This window comes from Podarcis filfolensis (assembly GCF_964270895.1).
Source record: "Podarcis filfolensis genome assembly, chromosome: 2".
Taxonomy (NCBI): Eukaryota; Metazoa; Chordata; class Lepidosauria; order Squamata; family Lacertidae; genus Podarcis; species Podarcis filfolensis.
This window is the reverse complement of record NC_139605.1, coordinates 117452255-117473865: the sequence shown is the minus strand read 5'-3', so window position 1 is coordinate 117473865 and position 21611 is coordinate 117452255. Positions and strand designations below refer to the sequence as shown.

At 42.4% G+C, this 21611-nt stretch overlaps 2 protein-coding genes across 10 annotated transcripts in view; one reads left to right on the top strand and one right to left on the bottom strand.

Moving 5' to 3' along the window:
- SLC11A2 (solute carrier family 11 member 2) overlaps window positions 1-9537 on the top strand; it is a 66379-nt gene extending 56842 nt beyond the window's left edge. For all 6 annotated transcript variants that reach the window (XM_083599274.1, XM_083599275.1, XM_083599276.1 and 3 more), the window contains one exon: window positions 6879-9537. In XM_083599274.1, the coding sequence (XP_083455400.1) occupies window positions 6879-6956 (78 nt within the window). In that variant the 3' untranslated portion in view covers window positions 6957-9537. The remainder of the gene's footprint in view (window positions 1-6878) is intronic.
- Window positions 9538-10505: 968 nt separating this feature from the next.
- HIGD1C (HIG1 hypoxia inducible domain family member 1C) lies at window positions 10506-19963 on the bottom strand. Of its 4 annotated transcripts, XM_083599557.1 has the most exons (6): window positions 19811-19828; window positions 17844-17962; window positions 17210-17294; window positions 15176-15278; window positions 11330-11464; window positions 10506-10734 (listed from the first exon to the last, which is right to left on the bottom strand). In XM_083599557.1, exons 4-6 carry the CDS (start codon window positions 15267-15269, stop codon window positions 10670-10672), a joined length of 294 nt encoding a protein of 97 aa, XP_083455683.1. In that variant the 5' UTR covers window positions 15270-15278; window positions 17210-17294; window positions 17844-17962; window positions 19811-19828; the 3' UTR covers window positions 10506-10669. The 4 variants fall into 4 exon arrangements, with proteins under 4 accessions (XP_083455683.1, XP_083455681.1, XP_083455682.1 ...); XM_083599555.1 differs by lacking the exon at window positions 17844-17962 and having other exon boundaries at window positions 19811-19963; XM_083599556.1 differs by lacking the exon at window positions 17844-17962 and having other exon boundaries at window positions 17210-17291; window positions 19811-19948.
- Window positions 19964-21611: the final 1648 nt, after the last annotated feature.

The following is a 21611-nucleotide window of genomic DNA, read 5'->3' as shown; positions in this document are numbered from 1 at the left end:
CTTTCCTTCTGCCTACAACTGTATGTAGTGCCATAAAGGTGACAAAAAGACATTGCATCATAGGCATGGCGTGATGCCAAGAGGGTACCTAGCTTTCCCCCACTCAACACTAACATAGCCTGATACACTGCAATACTTTTGAACTACAACACCCAGGATCCTCAACCAGCATGGGATGGGGAAAGGCTGCACTCAAGGCCAGTTGGTGTTTGGTATGTGTAGTTTTCCTTAAGAAAAGACATCCTTACCTGCAGTAGAGAAGGACCTCTGAACCCTCTGAAATACAGGGTTCAAGTTGGCCATACACTTGAGAGGTGTGGTTCCTGTTGGGCCGTGCTGCTGTTATATCTTCATTCACTACAGAGGGGCTCTGATCATTCCTTTTTGCTGCAACAAAGCTGCTAAATTTTGAATTGCTATTTTATCTGACCATCTCAAGTCTCCCGGTTTTATTTGTACTAGCTTGTCCTATCTGACTTGCTCGTTTTTGCTGTATTTCAATAAACTTGGTGAACATTTCCCCAGCTCAGAAGCAGGCATTATTTTAACAGTTCTTTTTTGCAAACTCGGAGAGTGCGTCTGGCATTTTCTATGTGGACTTTGCATAATTACTTGAAATGCGTTGCCATGGGCAAATTGCTTTCCAGGTTTTTCAGTAGCAGACTAGTTTACACTATTGGGGAGTTGCATGGTTAATAAATGGCCGGCGGCCTTCCGCATCTATAATTTTTTCTTCGGTGCACTTTAACATTGTAAATTCTCAGAAGATAGACAAGCCTGCCTCTTGGGATGTCAGTTTCTGTCTGACACTGTTTTGAACATGGTACAAGATTCTGAAAATCGTAGCTATGTAGCAGTCGTAAAGCATCCGTGCTACACAGTTTGGGTTGTAAAATCTATGAAACAAATGTCTATTTTTTCTAGTATAAATCAGTCTGTATAAATGATAATTTAAATTAAAAGAATGGAACATTTTCCAACTTGGGTGTCTTTATTTTCTGCTTAAATTAACCTCACGAAGGTTGTCTTATTCGGGTATTATTTGATATATCAAGCACACAATGATTATTATTATTTGTAAAATGCGCCCAGATGTGGAATGTGGGCACTGTTCTCTCTTCCTGCCCCTGTCCCCCAGTTCATTTGAGCTTTGACGGATTCTGCACCCACATCTGCAAAGCACACCTTGCCGTTGAATGGAATACCCAGCTGTCTTGCATAGAGATCCATTCAGACATCAAAACCTTTGTGAAGCTTTGCATTGACATTATAGGCTGCAATCGGTGATTCTGGCACAAGGCAATGTTCAGTTTGCCGCTTTGGGAGAGGTAAAGATTCAAAGTGGCAAGCCATTGAGGAGCTGATGGTAGGAACACTCCTGTTGGCTGGCTGCAAGAAATAATGGCAGTGGCCAGGAATGATGGATATAATTAAACCTGAATAGCATAACTATTTCCTAACCAGGTCAGGTTTTAAGTTCCATGTAGCTTTCCTGGCTAATAGCTGTTGTCGGCAAGTTTGGGAAGGATAGGTCAAATACATTTTTGAAAAACAGCTGAGCTGTTATGTTATAGGGAAAGTTATGGGGTCTGTTCTCAAAGGGTTCTGTGACACCCGCCCCCCCCCCCAAAACGCCAAGAACTGCTCTGCAGAGACTTCTGCAGTTCATAAAACATGAGTCATTTGCTCAGGTTTCATATTTATGAGTCGAAAGCAGCTTATTAACAAAGGAGAGGGGGAATTCTGGGTCAGATTAAGGCCTGGTTGAGTCCTCTGCTCACAATTTTTATATTTTAGATCATTTATTTCTGTTGGTGTTTCCTGCATCATCTGTGTATGTCACAATCCACAGTGCAAATTAGCTATTAAAAATATATCTAGTAGCAGTTTCCTTTTAACACAACAAATCAAATGTCAACTGATCCATGGTCAGTGGAGCTGCCTTCAAATGAGTACTGCTGAGTTGGCAAAATCCTTTCAGGTGCTCTGTGGGCCAACATTACCTGCAGATTAAAGCTTTTGGATAAAACAGATTCAATTCTGACACGCTATAGAAATGTTATCTTTCCCCCTTTTATTACAAGCTCTCCTTACCAGCTTTAAGGGAAGTGGAAGGTGTAAGTAATTTTACTTTGCTAAGAAACTTGCAGTTTAAATGTCCTACAATGTTTAAAACAAGCAATATATTTTTATGTAAACTCTTGAGACGCTATACGGTAGGTTTCAGTCTGTTGGAAAGTGTTGGTCATCCTATCCTTTTGATTCATACCTCTATATAAACAGTTTAAACTATTCTCAAAGTCTTAATGGGAGTAGCAGAATTCGCATGTAGAGATTTTTACAGTGTGTATTCGCGTGAAATGGCTTTTAAAAGTCAGTGGGCTTCAAAATCAAATTAGTGACACTTTATCAGTCTTGTGTAGTTTTGGCAAGTTAGATACAAAACATCATTAGTAAAAACCAGAACAATTGCCTGGATTGTTTTTTGTGCCACTTGCAGACCAGGCATCCCCAAACTCGGCCCTCCAGATGTTTTGGGACTACAACTCCCATCATCCCTAGCTAACAGGACCAGTGGTCAGGGATGATGGGAATTGTAGTCCCAAAACATCTAGAGGGCTGAGTTTGGGGATGCCTGTTACAGAAGATACCAGTTGCCCTCCATGAAGTGTTACTTTTTAATTTTTGTTTATTTATTAAATTTGTACATTGTCCTTCATCCTTAGGTCTCAGGGTGGTTCACAACATAAAAATACAATACATGTATTTAAGACATGTAAATAATGCACATGCATCTTTTTCAGTATCATTAAAGTCAGGAAGCCAAAATGAACCCAAAGGCAATCTTTGGACAATCACATCTCTGCTTAATAGGCTGAGATATGGCCAAGCCTTTTGCCTGTTCACAAAGCCCCTTTGTGTGATCCATGAAATTTCTAATCAGCTAGAGTTTCCCATTTCATCCAGCCTGAGAAACTGTGATTACTAGCTCTGGAGCAAGCCAGCATTTTCAGCCAGTGTTTGAAGTTGCTTTAATTCCCTGACTGCTTATGAAGCTGGCAATGATACTTTCCCAGTTTGATTAAAATGGGAAATAATAGTATATTGGACTTGCTGGTCTAATAGTGGCTAGCCAGAAGAGGCTGCATGTTCATATGAATGCAAGAGGTTCATTCATAACTGAGCTTACTAAGCCGAGATGTGATCAGCTGAACCAGGAAATTCACACACCTCAAGACACAACATAGAACCACCAAGATCCAAACGTGTTTTCTAGAAGAAATGCTGACAAGGTTTCAGTCATTATTGTTGTGGCTCCAACAGCAAATCGCAATGTCAACTTTCACTGAAACTGCACAACTTCCAGTTGGCAGGAACCACCTGATGCCACATGGAATTCCTAGCGATACTGCTTCTGTCTAGGCAGTTACATGTACCACATATGAACGTAGTCGCCTTAGAAGTGCACGACTGTTCTGCCGCATGTAGGCCCCTTTTGACTCCCTACACTACAGCATCTACCTTCAGAAACCTATGGTTGTATCCAGTGTTTCCATTCTATCCATGCAATGGAACTTACCCCATGCACGCTCAAAATACAGCCCTATATTTCTCCAGAACACAGGTGATGCCATGTAAGAAATTAGTAAGATTGTGGGGGAGGGGGTTGTTTGGCTTTTTGTGGCACTATTGGATCTGTAACTGGCTGGAATATTACATCTCGAGACCCCAGTTCAGTTCCATGAGTCTAAAAACCCCATGAAACATGCTCTGTCCTGACCTAGCCAGCCTGCCCCCAAAAGAACCTCCTAGTTCTTCACTGGAGAGAGTAGAGACACGTGCCCCAAAGAAAATGCACCCCACAGATCTTCCATTGAAATTAATGGGGGAAACACAACTCTTCCCATATCACTCGCTGAATTAGTGTAATCATCACCCAGGGAAAGGAAAAGCAAAGAGAAGCAAAGTATAAGCACCAACTGGTCACTCCCCCAAATTGTCGTCGTCCTTAAACACACCCTCTCTGAATAAACTGAAAAGAAAGGGTCTCTGAGTGTAACTTAGCGAAGGGAAAACGGGGACCACCATTCTGGTGCTGACATGGGGGCACAGAAGGCTCAATGACATTAAACAACAAAGGGTTTGGAGTTACCTTAAAGAAGTCCTAAAGAATTGTAGTGCAGTATGAGCTTTCATGAGCCAATCCCTACTCTGTGAGATTAGCAAAGAGGATAAGTATACTCCAAGGACAAAGAGAAGGAGCTGAGCAGTTCTTTTAATACAAAGTGATGCCAGAAGGCCAAGCGATGGAAGAGAGAGCAGTAGGATTGCCACACGCAGATCCCTCACTTGCACAACATACATTCAGATGCTCAAAGATCCAGGTAGTATGGGTATAATGATGCCCAGCTAACAGTCCCTGGTACAGTGGTACCTCAGGTTAAGTACTTAATTCGTTCCGGAGGTCCGTTCTTAACCTGAAACTGTTCTTAACCTGAAGCACCGCTTTAGCTAATGGGGCCTCCCGCTGCGCCGCTGCCATGCAATTTCTGTTCTCATCCTGAGCAAAGTTCTTAACCCGAGGTACTATTTCTGGGTTGGCGGAGTCTGTAACCTGAAGCGTCTGCAACCCGAGGTACTACTGTAATGGGATATGCATCAGTGGTATGAAGAAACACAATGGCTGGCTTTGAACATTGCTTTCTCCAATCACTACACGCCTCTTAAGTGGTGGTACTTTAATGACGTCTTCAGCATTGAGACTCGTGAGACGGAGAGCTCTTGAGAAATCCAACCAGATCTTTTATCAGTAACAACATCCTATTAATCTAAATTTGAGTCACTCCATGTAACGTGATTTCATCCATATAAACTGCACCATATCCCATAAAGCAACTGAAAACCACACCTACCTGCAGCTACTATCCAGAGTGCATCCCCCACACAATTGCATACAGCTAAGATTATGGTGGGACATGGGTGGAACTGTGGTCTAAACTACAGAGCCTAGGGCTTGCCGATCGGAAGGTCGGTGGTTCAAATCCCCGCGACGGGTTGAGTTCCCATTGCTTGGTCCCAGCTCCTGCCAACCTAGCAGTTCGGAGTGCAAGTAGATAAATAGGTACCACTCCAGTGGGAAGGTAAATGGCATTTCCATGTGCTGCTCTGGTTTGCCAGAAGCGGCTTAGTCACGCTGACCACATGACGCGGAAGCTGTCTGCAGACAAACAGTGGCTCCCTCGGCCAGTAAAGCGAGATGAGCGCCGCAACCCCAGAGTCATCCACAACTGGACTTAACGGTCAGGGGTCCCTTTATCTTTACCTAAGATTATGGTATAGTCACATCTGCTCCCAATCTTTTGGGCAAAGACAAACAATTGCCCCAAACAGTTGCATCAGGCATCCTTTGAAAGACTACAATATTTGTTTAGCAAAGTGAGGAAACCACTCTGTAAAGTTGGGTAGGTTCCCAATGAGTCACTTGCTACAGAACAGGCCCATCAGACACAGCAGTAGAACTTCTCTTGTTATCTTCAGTTCTCAGCTATAATCTCATCAACACAGATAATTATCCTCCCTACTCATTGGCCTTGGGCTGAAGACTTGCCCCTGCTTAGAAACAACCCCACAACTTATGGAAGCCGCTTACTAACAATCATGAGCCACGAAACAGAGATACAAACCCTGCAACAAACCCAACAGTCTCCATATGTCCTGGAGCAAGTCTGTTTTGCAATCAAACAACATCAGCTCTGTTATCAAGGGTCCATTCATCGACATATCTTCTAAGGTGAACTAATGGCATCACCTGCCATAAATATAGGCCAACAAGTCAGTTTCTGCTCAAGAGAAATAAATGGATGCTAATCAGACTCTGAAACCAATATGGAGGTGTGGCGGTGTCAGTCTTATCCCCCAGGGCGTTCTGTAGCAGATCGGAAAGGTTGTCATACTCCAGATATGCCCCATTCTGGGCGGCTCCCAACAGAATATGAAAACCACGATAAAACGTCAAACATCAAAAACTTCCCTGAACAGGGTTGCCTTCAGATATCTTCTGAAAGTCAGATAGTTGTTCATTTCTTTGACATCTGATGGGAGGTCGTTCCACAGGGGGGGTGCCACTACCGAGAAGGCCCTCTGCCTAAATAAATTGTAATAGAGATTGGAACTCTTTAAGTGTGCATTTACACGTTAAATCTTGCCATCCCTGATCTTCGCCTGGGGTCACTGATCCAGAGTGCTGTGATCGGGTCTTTTGTTCATTTGACTGGATCTTGAATTAACTTCATGCACTATTCCTTTGTGATCTGCACAGTTGTGTGACATACCCAACTGCTGCCTCTTGCTTTGCTTGACTTTTTGGCTTCACTTAGTAAACCACTTCCCCACTCCCTTCTGTATTCAGGGAATATATATATATATATACCTACCCACTCGGGCGCTTGCACATCTGGTGACGTGAGCTGTGACCTACTTGCAACACAATAGATCTGTTAGCTTTTAACAAGCCTTGAGAGTGCTAATGGTGGTGGTGGTTCTCTCAGTCATGGCTACACTTCTGGAATTTTGGTTTAATTTATCTAAAGAAGGGCTCCTGGGAAAGGCTTCGCTGGTGAGCTGGCCTCCTGAAATAATGAAGTGTGGGGAAAGGAGCTACCATGGGGTAGGGGAACTGGGTGCATCCAGATGTTTTGACTGCTAGCAAGGTTCCCCACCCACAAGCCAACAGCTTTCCTAACAATGGCTGCCGCTCTTTAGAGTTTGGTCTCCCACTTAGAAAACCTTGGGAGATCTGATCGTACCTGATTTCAACTACGTTTTCATTTCTCCTAGACAGCATTCCTAACTGCCACCTCCTTTTCTTCCTTCTCTAGTATCACCTGGGACTCACTGGTCATCCAGAACTCTTCCTCCTCAACAACATTGACGCCGACCAAGCCTCAATTAGATGAATCCCCTCCGAACTAGTAAGGGTGTGACTTTAAAGACAAAGAACATAGAGCCCTCCTATGCTGCCCTAAGCCAAGTTTGATTGGTTCTGATATGTTACTGCAAACATCCAATAATTTGCAACTTCGAGAGAGAGAGAAGCACAAGGGGAAAGGAATTACTGTATGCTATTAAGGATCGTCTGGTACACTGGAAAATAGACTTCTTTAGAAGCTGTGCCTAAGGTCACCTAGAAAAGTTACAAAAGGACTGACAGAGAGCCTGGGTTAAATCATTGTGAAGCTGAGATTGTATGTAATAGTGATGGACAGGCACATATCTTGAAATTTGGGCTGCCACCAAACATCTTCAAAATACTGGAGGTGTGGGTACTAAAATTTGAAAAGCAATTAGCGGGAGGTGGGTGCTGAACTCTTCATTCAACCGCTGGCCTCCCTCTCTACCCAGCTACCTCTCCCCGTACCCCCAGCGTTTTACTGCTAGTTGGATCTCATTTCTGGCCTCAAATTGGGAGAAACGTGCCAGGGGCAAACTTGTTTATTTGGAGGCAGGGTCTAGCAATAGCAGACGGAGAGTTCCATACCCCTGTTTTGTCTGTCATTTTCACTTTTGAAAGCCCTTTACTCGCTTTACAGGTATTTGACACTGACCCATACTTGACACACATAACTATAGTGAAGGTACTGGTGATTTGATTTCCTCTTGATGCAGATCACTGTCTTTCCTGTCTAAGGGAGAAATGATCACACACCCCTCAATTTCTGGAAAACTGACAAGCGTCTTTTCTGAAAGTTGAGAAATATCCTTCTTGGCATTTTATCCTCAATACTATCCTGTTATCAAGGAGTCCAGCAGGGTTACTATTCCAGATGGAATCCAGCAGGTTCACTATTCCAGATGGAGAATTTGGGTTTTTGTTTGACACAGAGTGCACCCAGCCTGGCTATCCCCGTGGTCCTTCAGATTAGGAAACTAACATAATTGAATTTTCCTCGTGGCTGAGGAAACTTGTTCTATGTGCAGAGCTGCGATTGCAAGACTAAGTCCATGAGATTACAGCTTTTCTTTTTTTCGAGAAGCAAAAGAACTCTAGCCTGCAACTCCTGCTTCTTCTACTGACCCTATTAATATTTTTATATATTTTTTACAGCACCATCATCGTACAGGGTGCCATAAAGCGTAACAAGAGCCCCTTTATTTCCTTTTGACTACTGCTCAATTTGGTACAGAGTTGTTAAAATGACATGGCTGGCAAAATCTCACATCAGCTGACTCCTTTAGCTCACACTGCACATACTTTGTGCTTAATATGTCACATCTGATTTATTAGGTAAAACTTGAAATAACAGTTTCATAAAGAGTTGCAGCTTGCGTCATTTACTCTGCTGCTGGTAAATGTGTGTTTTCAATTTACAGCAAAGTAAGGGTCCTTTTTTCCTGTGTTAGTGTGACATTTTACCCGGTTAATTTAACAACACATTCAATCGCAGCTTACATTGTAATCCAAAGCCAATATAGAAGTGATGCAAATTTAGTTTAGGCCTTGCGGTGCTCTGTCAAGGTTTCAGCCAATCCTCGATATTTGAGTAGAGTTGTTCATTGTATGAACAGAAGATGGTACCTACCTGTTGCTTAAGTTTTATCCCTGAAACTTTCCCCAAGTTTCTAGCCCTCGTGCTCACAGAAACAGACACATATGGCCGTGTACATGCAGTATCTGCAGAAAATGCCAGTATTTAATCAAGTTTGCAGCTGTTCTAGTTTGCAAAGTTGGCCACATATATTAGAGTTGTCTGAATGTTCTCTGTGATGCGAGACAACTTGGTACTGCCATTGCACTTGAAACAGTATAGACACCATCATACTAATAGCTCCTTTGCTCTACAAATTGCATTTCTTCATTGCATAAGGAGAGTCACCCATTCTGTAACTTATTGCGGACAGCCTAAGGCTTGAGTTCTGTTCATAATCAACTTGCTAGTAAGCCGCATTCAACTCAGTGGGGCTTGATTCTGAGTAAGCATGCATAGAATCAGGTGTTGCTTTGCTTCCTACCTTAAATTGGATGATTTGTGTGCATCAAAAAACATGCCACATTCACACGCACAAACTTGGGCACAAGAAGTGTGTCCCGCTGAACTTGGCCAAAATAGATATGTTTGAACCAAACATAGTGAGAAGGCTTCCAGGGCAGCCGCTCTTTTCTAAAAACGTCACATGTATCTTCCACTCAGGATGCACTAAATATCTGCAGTTGTGTTACAAGACAAGGCCGGTTTCTGCTGAATGGTATATATGCAATCTGTGCTCTGTTACAAAACCCATTCAGGTTTCAAGACTAGCCCTGCTGGCTCAGGTCAAAGGCCCATCTAGTTCAGCATCCTATTCTCAGCCAGGTGCCTATGGGAAGCCACAAGTAGGACTTGAGTACAACAGTACTTTCACTACTTGTGCTTCCTAAGCAAGAGGAATTCAGAAGTATATTTGGTATTCATGTTTTATATTTGGCACTAATTTATATTAAATGTACTGATCATTATTTGTTTCAACAGAGGTCCAGGTTTTCAAATAAATATGTCAACTCTACACTACCTTTCTGGTTTCTAATCTTGTTACCTGATTTCATCAGCCTTTCTTTGTCTTCTGACTTAGAACACAAGGAGACACTGCTGGAGGAATAATTACAGTGGGGGGAAGTAGAAGTAAAATAATTCTGTTGAGGCTGCTTAAGGAATGTTGCTACTTTGGAAGGAAAAAAAAACGAGCAAGGCCTAATTTATACAAAATGCTATCGTAGGCAATATGGAAAAACCAGTGAGCTCAAATAGGTGACCATTTTATCACACTTCCTGCTACACATTTTGCCACACCTTATCACCTGATGAGCAGTAGAATCCCTCTTATCACTTGGCAAGATGATTCAGATGATCAAACCGAGTGAAAGAACTCATCCCAGGGTAATTGGGGTGGTCTGAATGAGCCCAGCTTGCATTTAACTGCACTGAGGTTGTCTGGGTTTGCCATTACATGTGCATTTGACAAGAAGCTATGGATGATCCCAGCTACCTGAAATGTGTATGTGTGTGATAACGTTTGCCAACAAATATTTGCCTCATTTATGCTTCACGTGTTCATGTGTATATCCTAAAAATGTGTGGCAGGCTTTATTCTGGTGTTGTTTTGGTGGGTGCACTGGCATGGATGTTGGAAGGCCTCTCAACTCAATGGCAAAGCCGCATGCATGGTGAAAGTGAAATTGCAAGCTCAGTTCCAGACATTATCAAAAAGAACTCAGGTAGGAGGGAGCCCACTGGCCGATGCCTTAGAGAGCAGCTGCCAGAGTAGAGGCTGGGAAGACAAACCAGCGGTCTGACTCTGTATCACGCAGCTTCCTATGCCCAGACATTAGCCACATTAAGACTCCCCTAGGGGGCTTAGCTGCTGGTGTTTCTAAAAACTGGACACAACTCTGAACCTTGAGAAAGAATGTTCAACTCAAACCAGGAAAAAGCTGCAAAGTTGACTAAAGATCTGGATGCCCAATGCAGAGCTTGTCTTCAGCATATAGAAGCTGCTTTAATAAATGGGGAGGGTGGCGGTGGGAATCCTGGCGGCATACTTGGAATACATTCTAAAAACACTTATACATAAAAGTTTTTATAAAATAATACTGAATCAAATGCTTTGGTCTTCCTCTTTGCTTTGATGATGATGATCATTTGTTCGGTCCACTGGTGCCCGAACGTTTCATGTAATCTGTGTACATGGAATATAAAACTCCTAACAAAAGAAAACAGATATATTAGTTAGCAATGGCTGCTTCAATATCATCCAGCAACTGTTGCATTGAACAGAAATAAGGTCACGTTTGCCATCTTAGCACAGGTAAATGGATCTGTTGCCTGGTGATGACTCAAGAACAAAAGCTTTGGGCTTTGAATCAAAAACTACAGGGCTGCCTGTTTACTCACTACAGCCTGCTGGGGAACGTTTTCGGCCCCATGAGCCAGATCTTTACTCACCCCATCGGCCAATGTTGACAGGCGAGTGGGCCGACCCATCTGTCAATCATCTGACACCATGATGGCAATTAGGTGATTAATAGATGGGTGGCTGTGCCCAACAGGAGCAAGGGGGAAGAGTTCTGCTTTCCTAGCACATTCCCTGCAGGAAACACTAGAAAAGCAGCACCCAGCAGGATTGAACCTCACCTACCAGCTGATTGACAGGTGGGTGTGGTGGGGAACCTCTGACTCTTGGCTTGGTGTGGGGTTTTTTTGGGGGGGAGGAGAGAGAGATGGCCTCAGAAGCTAAACTGGACAGCGGGGAGATTACTTAACAAAACGGCACTGATCACAACAACATGTTCTCTTACCTACTGTTATTGCACCTACAACAAAGCTTTGGGCTGCAACTCTCATGTGGATGAGGTGGACTGACATTTTTTGGCTTCCTCTGTGTTTCAGCTTGTAAAGCCCATAGCCTACTACAGCAAAGCAGCCTGCCAGACCTGGATATTAAAGAGAGGGGTGTAGTTCAGCACTGAGCACCAACATTGCCTTGCTGGATCAGGTTAAGGCTCCATGTAATTCAATATTCTCTTCCTAACAGAGACCAGCCAGATGATTTGGGGAGGATACAAGCAGAACATGAAGCCAACAGCCCCGCCCATTGTCTCAACAATTCCTATTCATGCAGGAATCTCTCCCTTAAAGGCATCTAAAGCAATGGTTGTCACCATATTGGGTTTTAATACTTTTTTTAAAAAAAAATGATGATGATGCAATGGACCATCTCAAGGAACCAAAAGAGGAGGTATACCCTTCCTACTTTGTCAGTTGAAATCACACACGCATAGTCATTTTGCATGGCCCGTTCGCTTTCCTGGGTTCCTCCCTGATGAACTGGTGGAGTGCTCAACCCAGACTGTGGGCTGCTGGGTTCATGTCCCTATAAGCTAAGTGAGTTAGTCACTAGTTCTCATCCTACCCAGCTTGAAAGGTTGTGAATATGAAGCCCATGTATGCCACCCTCAGCTCCTTGGATCAAGAATTGGGTGCAGATGTGGTAAACAAACCATGTTGTGTACACATTTTAAAAACAGACCCCCTTCTGAATCAAAATGTTGTTTAAAGCAATGATTGGTAAGTGGCAGCTCATTTTGTTCCAACAGGATGTTTCATTTTCTGGGGTGAAAGCTAGGATTTCGATTCCCAGGTCCATTCACTGTAACCATAACAACTCTCCCTGAATCAAAAATAACAATTAAAAATATTGCTCTGAAGCGACATCCAGATGTGTTAAGCTTGATCTCCTGAACAGTTTGGTTTTGTCAGGTGATGTAATTTTTCTTTTTGTTTCTTAGTGTTTGATGCGTAAATCCAATATAATGGCATTTCTTTTTTATCTTTTAACTGCAAACCTGGTCTGCGGGAGGCAAGCACTGTCCTTGCAGCCAGCTTAATTGGCAACAGTGCATACAAATTAGCCTGTGTTCGTGGGCATTGCATGTACAAATCACTTTAAATTCTAGAAAGGCACCTGGTCTGATGCAGTTCAGCTGGAGCTGATAAATGGGAAGGAAGACTAATGAAGGTTGATGGGTGAAACTGTGACAGTTTGCAAGGCTTATGCTTACCTCTCTCAATGTGGGCGCATTTTTTAAAGGAAATCCTACTAGCAAAAAAAGAAATGTCATTCACTTGTCTGTTTAAAATACAGACTTTTTAAAAAGGATGGTATTAAGTCTATGGCACGGAATATGGAGCCACGATGTGTTTCCTGCCTGTTTCTTATACCAGGAGCATCCAACTTCTATATTCTTGAAGACCACTCAGTTCTCCAGTTTCCAATCTGAGCTGTGCCACCTTATGGATGGTCACCAAGGCAGCAGAGAGCTATATGCATGTGACTCTGAACACACACTGCCTCACACACAAGCCTGGACATTCCTATGGCATTCTACCTACACCACTCTGTTCTTGAACATGAACTTCTGCTCCAGCAAAACAGACTAATCTGTACATAAGATACAGCAAAACTGGAAGAAAACCATTTATGCAAACACAGAGCGGGGTATCCCACATTTCCATGAAACTGCAAAAAGCAGTTTTGAGAAATTAAAAGGGAAGGTGAGAGATTGGTTTCACTACCATCAAATTAATGAAGCGTTTAAACTGGACAGTAAAATTGGCTTCCAGGTGGAAAAATCAAAATTGGAGACAGAACTGTTAGAACCCAGTACTAAGAATTTGTCCAAAATGTACAATTTGCTGCTGAAATGGAATACACAAGATGAAACGGTTAAATCGGTCATGATTAAATGGGCTCAGGACATTGGTCATAATATTTTGTTTGCTGATTGGGAAAAGTTGTGGACCACCGGGATAAAATTTACGGCATGTAATGCCTTAAGAGAAAACATTATGAAAATGATATATAGGTGGTACATAACCCCAGTCAAGCTTGCAAAGATTTACCATGTGCCTGACAACAAATGTTGGAAATGTAAAGAAACTGAAGGTACATTTTTTCATCTTTGGTGGACCTGCCCGAAGATTAAGGCATTCTGGGAAATGATCTATAATGAACTTAAAAAGGTATTTAAATATACTTTCCCCAAGAAACCAGAGGCCTTTCTCTTGGGTATTGTCGGCCAAGGGGTGTTAAAGACGGATATAACTTTCTTTATGTATGCTACAACAGCAGCTAGAATACTCATTGCGAAGTACTGGAAGACGCAAGAACTACCCACACTGGAAGAATGGCAGATGAAGGTGATAGACTATATGGGCTTGGCAGAAATGACGAGCAGAATCCGAAACCAGGGAAGAGAAGCAGCGCAAGAAGAATGGAAAAAATTCAAGGACTATTTAAAGAAATATCATAAAGTTAATGAAAGTTAGAATGATGTTGGACTGGAAAGTAAATGGTTACTATTAGCAATGGTTAAGACAAGGAAAACAAGGAAGAATAGTCTAAATTTAAATTAAAATAAGGGAAGATTTGCTGAACAATCGATAAGAATTTGGAATACAGAAAGGGGAAGCATGAGGAAGTCGGGGAAGATAGGATATGAAATTAGGACATGAAATGATACATGTTTCTTGTTTTGTTTTTGTTTTTGTATGTTTATGTTTGTTGTATTGTGTTTATATGGAAAAATAAAAATATTTAAAAAAAAAAAAAATAAGAATTTGCAATCAGAACATCATAAGCTACAATAAAAACAGGTTAAAATACAAAAAAAAAAAAAGAAACTGCAAAAAGCAGTAATATAATAAAAAACAATGCAGTAAAACAGAGCAAGAGTTAGCAACTCAACTGATATAGGAAACAGATATAGCAGATGGAATTTAGTCACTGACTGGAGTGACTATCTCCATTTCCCTCTTAGCTATATCGTTATTATTGGCATCTGAAGCCATAACCCAGAGACTGACCACCACCACCAATTTATTGAGTTCTCAGAGTTATAAAAGGTAAAGGTAAGGGGACCCTTGACCATTAAGTCCAGTCGTGGACAACTCTGGGGTTGCGGCGCTCATCTCTCTTTACTGGCCGAGGGAGCCGGCATTTGTCCGCAGACAGCTTCCGGGTCATGTGGCCAGCATGACTAAGCTGCTTCCGGCAAACCAGAGCAGCGTACGGAAACGCTATTTACCTTCCCACCGGAGCGGTTATATCCCACCCTTATTCTACAGAGCTGCAGATGGCATATATTAGGGTGTATATACCCTCAGAGCCTAGGGCTTGCTGATCAGAAGGTCGGTGGTTCAAATCCCCGCAACGGGGTGAGCTCCCGTTGCTCAGTCCCTGCTCTTGCCAACCTAGCAGTTCGAAAGCACGTCAAAGTGCAAGTAGATAAATTGGTACCTCTCCGGCGGGAAGGTAAACGGCATTTCCGTGCACTGCTCTGGTTCGCCAGAAGCAGCTTAGTCATGCTGGCCACATGACCCGGCAGCTGTACGCCGGCTCCCTCAGCCAATAAAGCGAGATGAGCGCCGCAACCCCAGAGTCTGCCACGACTGGACCTAATGGTCAGGGGTCCCTTTACCTTTACCTTTACCTTTACCCTCACAACAAGGCTGCAAGGTAAATTAGGCTGAATTTGTGTGATCACCCAGGGAGACTCAAACTCTGACTGGTCTCTCCGCAGCAAGTCCAAACACTCTACCCACTGTACCACATGGACTAGAAAGTGCTGAAGGGTTCAACTCACCTATGGGAACAAAGGGGGCATCTCTGGATTTCCTTGCTAGTTTTGATGCTTGGCTGTCATCTTCAGCTGGCGACCAGGACTCATCAGGAGACATTTCTCACGTCTGAATACAAAAATAAGTGCAGGGAAATAGAACATTTCTTGGGAAAGCATTACTGATTAGAGATGTTCTGGTTATGGCAGCTGAAAGGAAGCACACTGAAGGACTGGCTGTGGTGCATTTTATTTCAAATAAAACTTTTTTTATACTCTAGTAGTATTTCATTCCGTAGGCCAACCAAGCTCCTTCTCTCCATGCTCCCTGACCTGTGCTGGCTTCCTGGTGCTATCTTATTACTGAACGGTTCTTAGACAATGAACCTATATGTGAGCGGTGTGTTTTTGAGTTACCATGCAGGATGAGGCCTTAGGAGGTCACATGAGGTCATATGGCCCATTCATTCATGCTATCTGTTGAATCTTAATGATTCGGGGACCTGGCTTATATAGTCAAACCCACCAATATTGTAAGAACTAAAGAGGTTCAACAATAAAATGATTTATTCATGCAGAAATTGAGCTTGTACATCCAGTACTAGAATGATAAGGTACAGGATGAAAGTTAGCCACGTGTTCTTTTAGTAATAATCTGATAATAAACCCTTTTATTATTTTCCCCCCTTTCCTCTTTTCTTCTGTGCCTCTCTTATATGGGTGAACTAAATAACCTGTCAGTTACTTTTTTATGTAGGTCTTATTGGATGTATGTTTCTGCAGAATAACTCTGCAACCTGTACAACACTGATGGTTAAATATTGGTACCATTTTGTGGAACATTTGGAGTGTTGTAGGAAAAAAATTCTCATCAACAGCAGTATGTTTTAAAGAGAAAGGGGGGAAAAGGGGGAAAAGGAAAGGAAAAGGGAGAAAAAAATTTCTTTCTGCAATATGGGTGTAAATTCTTTGTAAAATTTTGTGTATATGTGTGTAATTTAACCTAATAAATATTATTAAAAAACAAAACAAAAAAGCAGTATATGTTTTTTCCATCAGCAGCCACTTTTCCTATCTCCAAACTGGCTCTTATTTTTCTTAAAAATGAAAGCCAGTTGATCCATAGCACAATGCATAATATTTTAGCAGTGTCATAAACAGTGACTGTAGTTTAGCTGTTCTTTTTATTACATGTTTATGCTATGCTTCCCCCAAGGAGCTCAGGGTAGCTCCCCCACCTACATTATTCTCAAAATCATCCTATGAAGTAGATCAGGCTAAGAGAGAGTTCCTGGACAATGGTCACCCAATTAGCCTTATCACTCAGCAGGGATTTGAATCTGCTCTTAGTCTCTGAACACAACACTCCTCTGACTTTCTTAATCCACTAGCTAATAGTTTCATATACATGGTATAGTGTTATATGCAACACTCTGCATAACCATACAAAGGTATAGAATACATTTTTCATTTCAGGTAGACGCTTAATCTCAGTGTAAAGGCTACCCAACATAATTGATCTACAAATAGCAGCTTTGCTAATTTATCAACCCTTACTATTATCCTTGGTTCTCAAGAGTGAATTCATATAACTTTAGTTCTTTGCCAGCTTCTATACCTTTTCTGCAAGGTTCAAGAGCAACTGAATCTCAGAAACCTTTTCCTGCCTACTAAAATCCCACGATCTTTTAGCTTCCATAATCTAAACAGAGCACACAGAGTTCCTTAAAAATTTGTTTCCTTTTTCCAAATTAAATCCTGTCCTATTGCCCTTCTCTGAAGTTGTTTGCAGTCTTTCGGTCTCATCCAAAAGCTGGAAAGAGTATATATAAAATGTATTTCATACCTACATGAAGATAAAATACTTCAGTAGTGAAGCCTTCATCCATATCATTTTAAAAATGAATCCATTGTTCAAATAGGATCCAGTTAAACTGGGTGCTCTATGAGGACTTCCCATATTTTTAACTAATGCCAATAGTTTTACCTGAGATACAGCCATCTATCTTGATTTTTGTTAGAAATACAGAAAATAAACAAGAATTCAAGTTGTTGAGTTACCTTTGCTGCTGATGCATTAACTGTCCATCTACTCTGTGATCTCAAAAAGAGAGAAATAGGATCTTTCTATGGCAGGCTGAGGCTGCTGTCGGTAATGAGAGACAAATACAATTATAGATCGTTTGAAGGCAACATCTGGTAAAACTCTGTTCTAATACGGTTCTTCTCCCAGGTTCTGTAAGCTTTGTTAGTTTCATAATTGTTCCTGGAAGCAGGCACAAGGGCAGAAAATATCTACTGTCGTTGGTTTAATGAGCAGAAGTTCTCTTTATGCATGAAGTAGGCCATAACATTTCATCAAATCATTTATGGGTATAATTCTACTATGGGGAAAAACATCAGAAGTTTCTCAGATTTCCAAGAGCCTGCATTATATTGGAACTGTTTCCAAATGAAGCAACATGGAAGCTTTTAAAGACTAGTCTTTTTATTATTCCCCAAGTGAACAGTTCTTTGCTAAATCAATGATATTTGTAATTTTAAAAACAACTGTCGAAACACCTGGAATTGGGGTAGTGATGTGTTTTATCAACTTTTATTGCATACTACGAAAATTACCAATTTCCTCTAATTTCACATGCTTAACAGTCTGCCTGTAAAGATTACAATTATAAAATGCCACCTTCTTTCTTACTTTGTTGACTGTACAGCATGCTGTTACTTTTATAGATCCGACAATCAGATCAGCAAATAAGATCCAGTGTATGTGAGTGCTTTACAGTTACTGTCTTCTGTATTGTAAAACCAGCATATCTAGTTAATATTCACATAGGACAAGCTTGTGATTATTGAGGAACAGACATGCTGAATCAGTAGAGTACTTTGGGTAAATGATTATGCAAACATAACAATATTAATCTCAGAACATCCACTTGCTCAAATATCACTTTTATTCCTTTTGAGTGAACATGCATAGGATCTGCCTGTCTCAGCTGAGAGAGAAAGCCTGTGTTTACACTCCATTTCTGCCTGGTGTAGGTGTCCACACAGTACAGTGGTACCTCGGGTTAAGAACGTAATTCGTTTGGGAGGTCCGTTCTTAACCTGAAACTGTTCTTAACCTGAAGCACCACTTTAGCACCACTCCTGCTGCCGCTGCACAATTTCTGTTCTCATCCTGAAGCAAAGTTCCTAACCTGAGGTAATATTTCTGGACCTGAAGCGTCCGTAACCTGAGGTACCACTGTAATTAGAATGAAGAACAAGTTCCACCAATTCTTTGTTTTATCAATATGTCAAATATAAATACAGTAGCTCCCATTTTTGACACCAGGTCCTACAAGTAATTTCTTCTTTAGCTTATTTATGCACAAATGAGTAGTGTATTCTTGAATCCACATCTCAGCATCTCCATATAGCAACTTCTGCCTACCAGAAAACCTGATGCACTGTGGCATGGGTGGCAAGAACAACCAGAGCATCACCCCCTTGCATAATGATGTAGTATAGAACAGACATCCTGTAGAAGACAGTATTTTGGCAGGTGCTGAAATTTCCTGAGTCCAACTGTTAAAAGACACTGAACCCTGCCCACAACTGCAACTGGATTGCACCAGCATTTGAGGGATACAAGAGGGCTCTCTGGCTTTCAGGAATCAGGTGTGTTACATTCGTTTTACAACAGTTTCCGTATGGTTAGTATCAGGCAAAAACATTCCTCTTCTCCCAGGTCTTTGGCTAATTAAACTACCTAAGGCCTTTTAAATACTCAGGAAGGGTGCTGTTTTTGTTGGTTACTATGTTACGTATTTCTGTGTTTTTATATTGTAAACCGCCCTGTGATCTTTGGATGAAGGGCAGTTAGAAATAAAATAACAATAATAATAATGGCAGAGTGCATACTTTGCATGCAAAAAGCCCATCCTTCAGCCCTCATCATCTCCTATCTGAACCACACACCCCCATTCATGGTCTGACTTTTATATAAAGCAGATTTCTAAGCCCTATGGGGGCATACTGCCCAATACACTATCTCGTGTTTTTATTTTATTATTTATTATAAAATGGAAGATTGCTTAGTTGCACTTGTCATGTAACCTGGTAGTTCTATCCACATAATATACATTGGAGGAGCAGGAGGAGAGTGTCTCTGCATGTTCAAATCAATTGCCTCAGAGCCCTGACAGTGTAAACGATTTCTGGGGCTAAATGCTTAAAAGAGCTATTTTTTCAACTTAAAAGCATCAAGTGAGCTAATGATGGTATTGCAACGGGAATTGGATACTGGGCATATTTGAGTCGTAGCTGGGAAGTCCTAGATAGAAGTTGCCCTCAGCAATGGCGTGTTTGTTGCTTGTTTTCTTAAATGTTTTTTAATGATGCTGATATAATTGTTACCACACATCATTATTATATAATTATTTCCTAGCAACCTGGGGAAATAATACAAAATAATAATGATGATGATAATAATAATCTGAGTTCGTCATCCTTCTTTCGTCCTCGTCCTCCTCCCCTCACATCTTCTCTCCTCAGAAAGCAGAAAACAAATCCCGCCCAATTCTCCGCCTAGGTCTGCGCGTGCGTGTGAGGGAGAGCGCGAGAGTACGAGGGCCTGGCACACCCCTCGGTTTCCCATCATCCCCTGCAGCTTAGGCCGACCTGCCGAGAGGAGAAACCAAGTTGCGCTGGGACGGAGCAGAGTGCAGGGCCGCGATGGAGTCGCGGGCGTTACGAACCTGCTCCCTCTCTCCCGCACCCCCCCCCGCTCGTGACGCCACGCCCAAGCCACCAATCGGGAAAGGGGGTTTGCTGCGTGGGTGGCTTCGAGCGGCGGTTAACGCCGGGAGCGGAAAGGCCCGGATGTTCTTGTGTGAGGGCTCAAGCCCCGCCTACCGCCCGTCAAAGGCGGGAAAGGCGTCCGTCTGAAACGTGCTCCCTCAGGACTGAATCGTTGAGGTGATCTAGGTTGGGGTTTTGCTGCCTCGTAGAGGTGCCTGGGGTGGCGGCTGCGACTTGGCATGCTGTTGTTGTTGTTGTTTAGTCGTTTAGTCGTGTCCGACTCTTCGTGACCCCCTGGACCAGAGCACGCCAGGCACTTCTGTCCTCCACTGCCTCCCGCAGTTTGGTCAAACTCATGCTGGTAGCTTCGAGAACACTGTCCAACCATCTCATCCTCTGTCATCCCCTTCTCCTTGTGCCCTCCATCTTTCCCAACATCAGGGTCTTTTCCAGGGAGTCTTCTCTTCTCATGAGGTGGCCAAAGTATTGGAGCCTCAGCTTCAGGATCTGTCCTTCCAGTGAGCACTCAGGGCTGATTTCCTTCAGAATGGATAGGTCTGATCTTCTTGCAGTCCATGGGACTCTCAAGAGTCTCCTCCAGCACCAGAATTCAAAAGCATCAATTCTTCGGCGATCAGCCTTCTTTATGGTCCAGCTCTCACTTCCATACATCACTACTGGGAAAACCATAGCTTTTACTATACGGACCTTTGTTGGCAAGGTGATGTCTCTGCTTTTTAAGATGCTGTCTAGGTTTGCCATCGCCTTTCTCCCAAGGAGCAGGCGTCTCTTAATTTTGTGGCTGCTGTCACCATCTGCAGTGATCATGGAGCCCAAGAAAGTAAAATCTCTCACTGCCTCCATTTCTTCTCCTTCTATTTGCCAGGAGGTGATGGGACCAGTGGTCATGATCTTCGTTTTTTTGATGTTGAGCTTCAGACCATATTTTGCGCTCTCCTTTTTCACCCTCATTAAGAGGTTCTTTAATTCCTCCTCACTTTCTGCCATCAAGGTTGTGTCATCTGCATATCTGAGGTTGTTGATATTTCTTCCAGCAATCTTAATTCCGGCTAGGGATTCATCCAGCCCAGCCTTTCGCATGATGAATTCTGCATATAAGTTAAATAACCAGGGAGACAGTATACAGCCTTGTCGTACTCCTTTCCCAATTTTGAACCAATCAGTTGTTCCATATCCAGTTCTAACTGTAGCTTCTTGTCCCACATAGAGATTTCTCAGGAGACAGATGAGGTGATCAGGCACTCCCATTTCTTTAAGAACTTGCCATAGTTTGCTGTGGTCGACACAGTCAAAGGCTTTTGCATAGTCAATGAAGCAGAAGTAGATGTCTTTCTGGAACTCTCTAGCTTTCTCCATAATCCAGCGCATGTTTGCAATTTGGTCTCTGGTTCCTCTGCCTCTTCTAAATCCAGCTTGCACTTCTGGGAGTTCTCGGTCCACATACTGCTTGAGCCTTCCTTGTAGAATTTTAAGCATAACCTTGCTAGCGTGTGAAATGAGTGCAATTGTGCGGTAGTTGGAGCATTCTTTAGCACTGCCCTTCTTTGGGATTGGGATGTAGACTGATCTTCTCCAATCCTCTGGCCACTGCTGAGTTTTCCAAACTTGCTGGCATATTGAGTGTAGCACCTTAACAGCATCATCTTTTAAAATTTTAAAT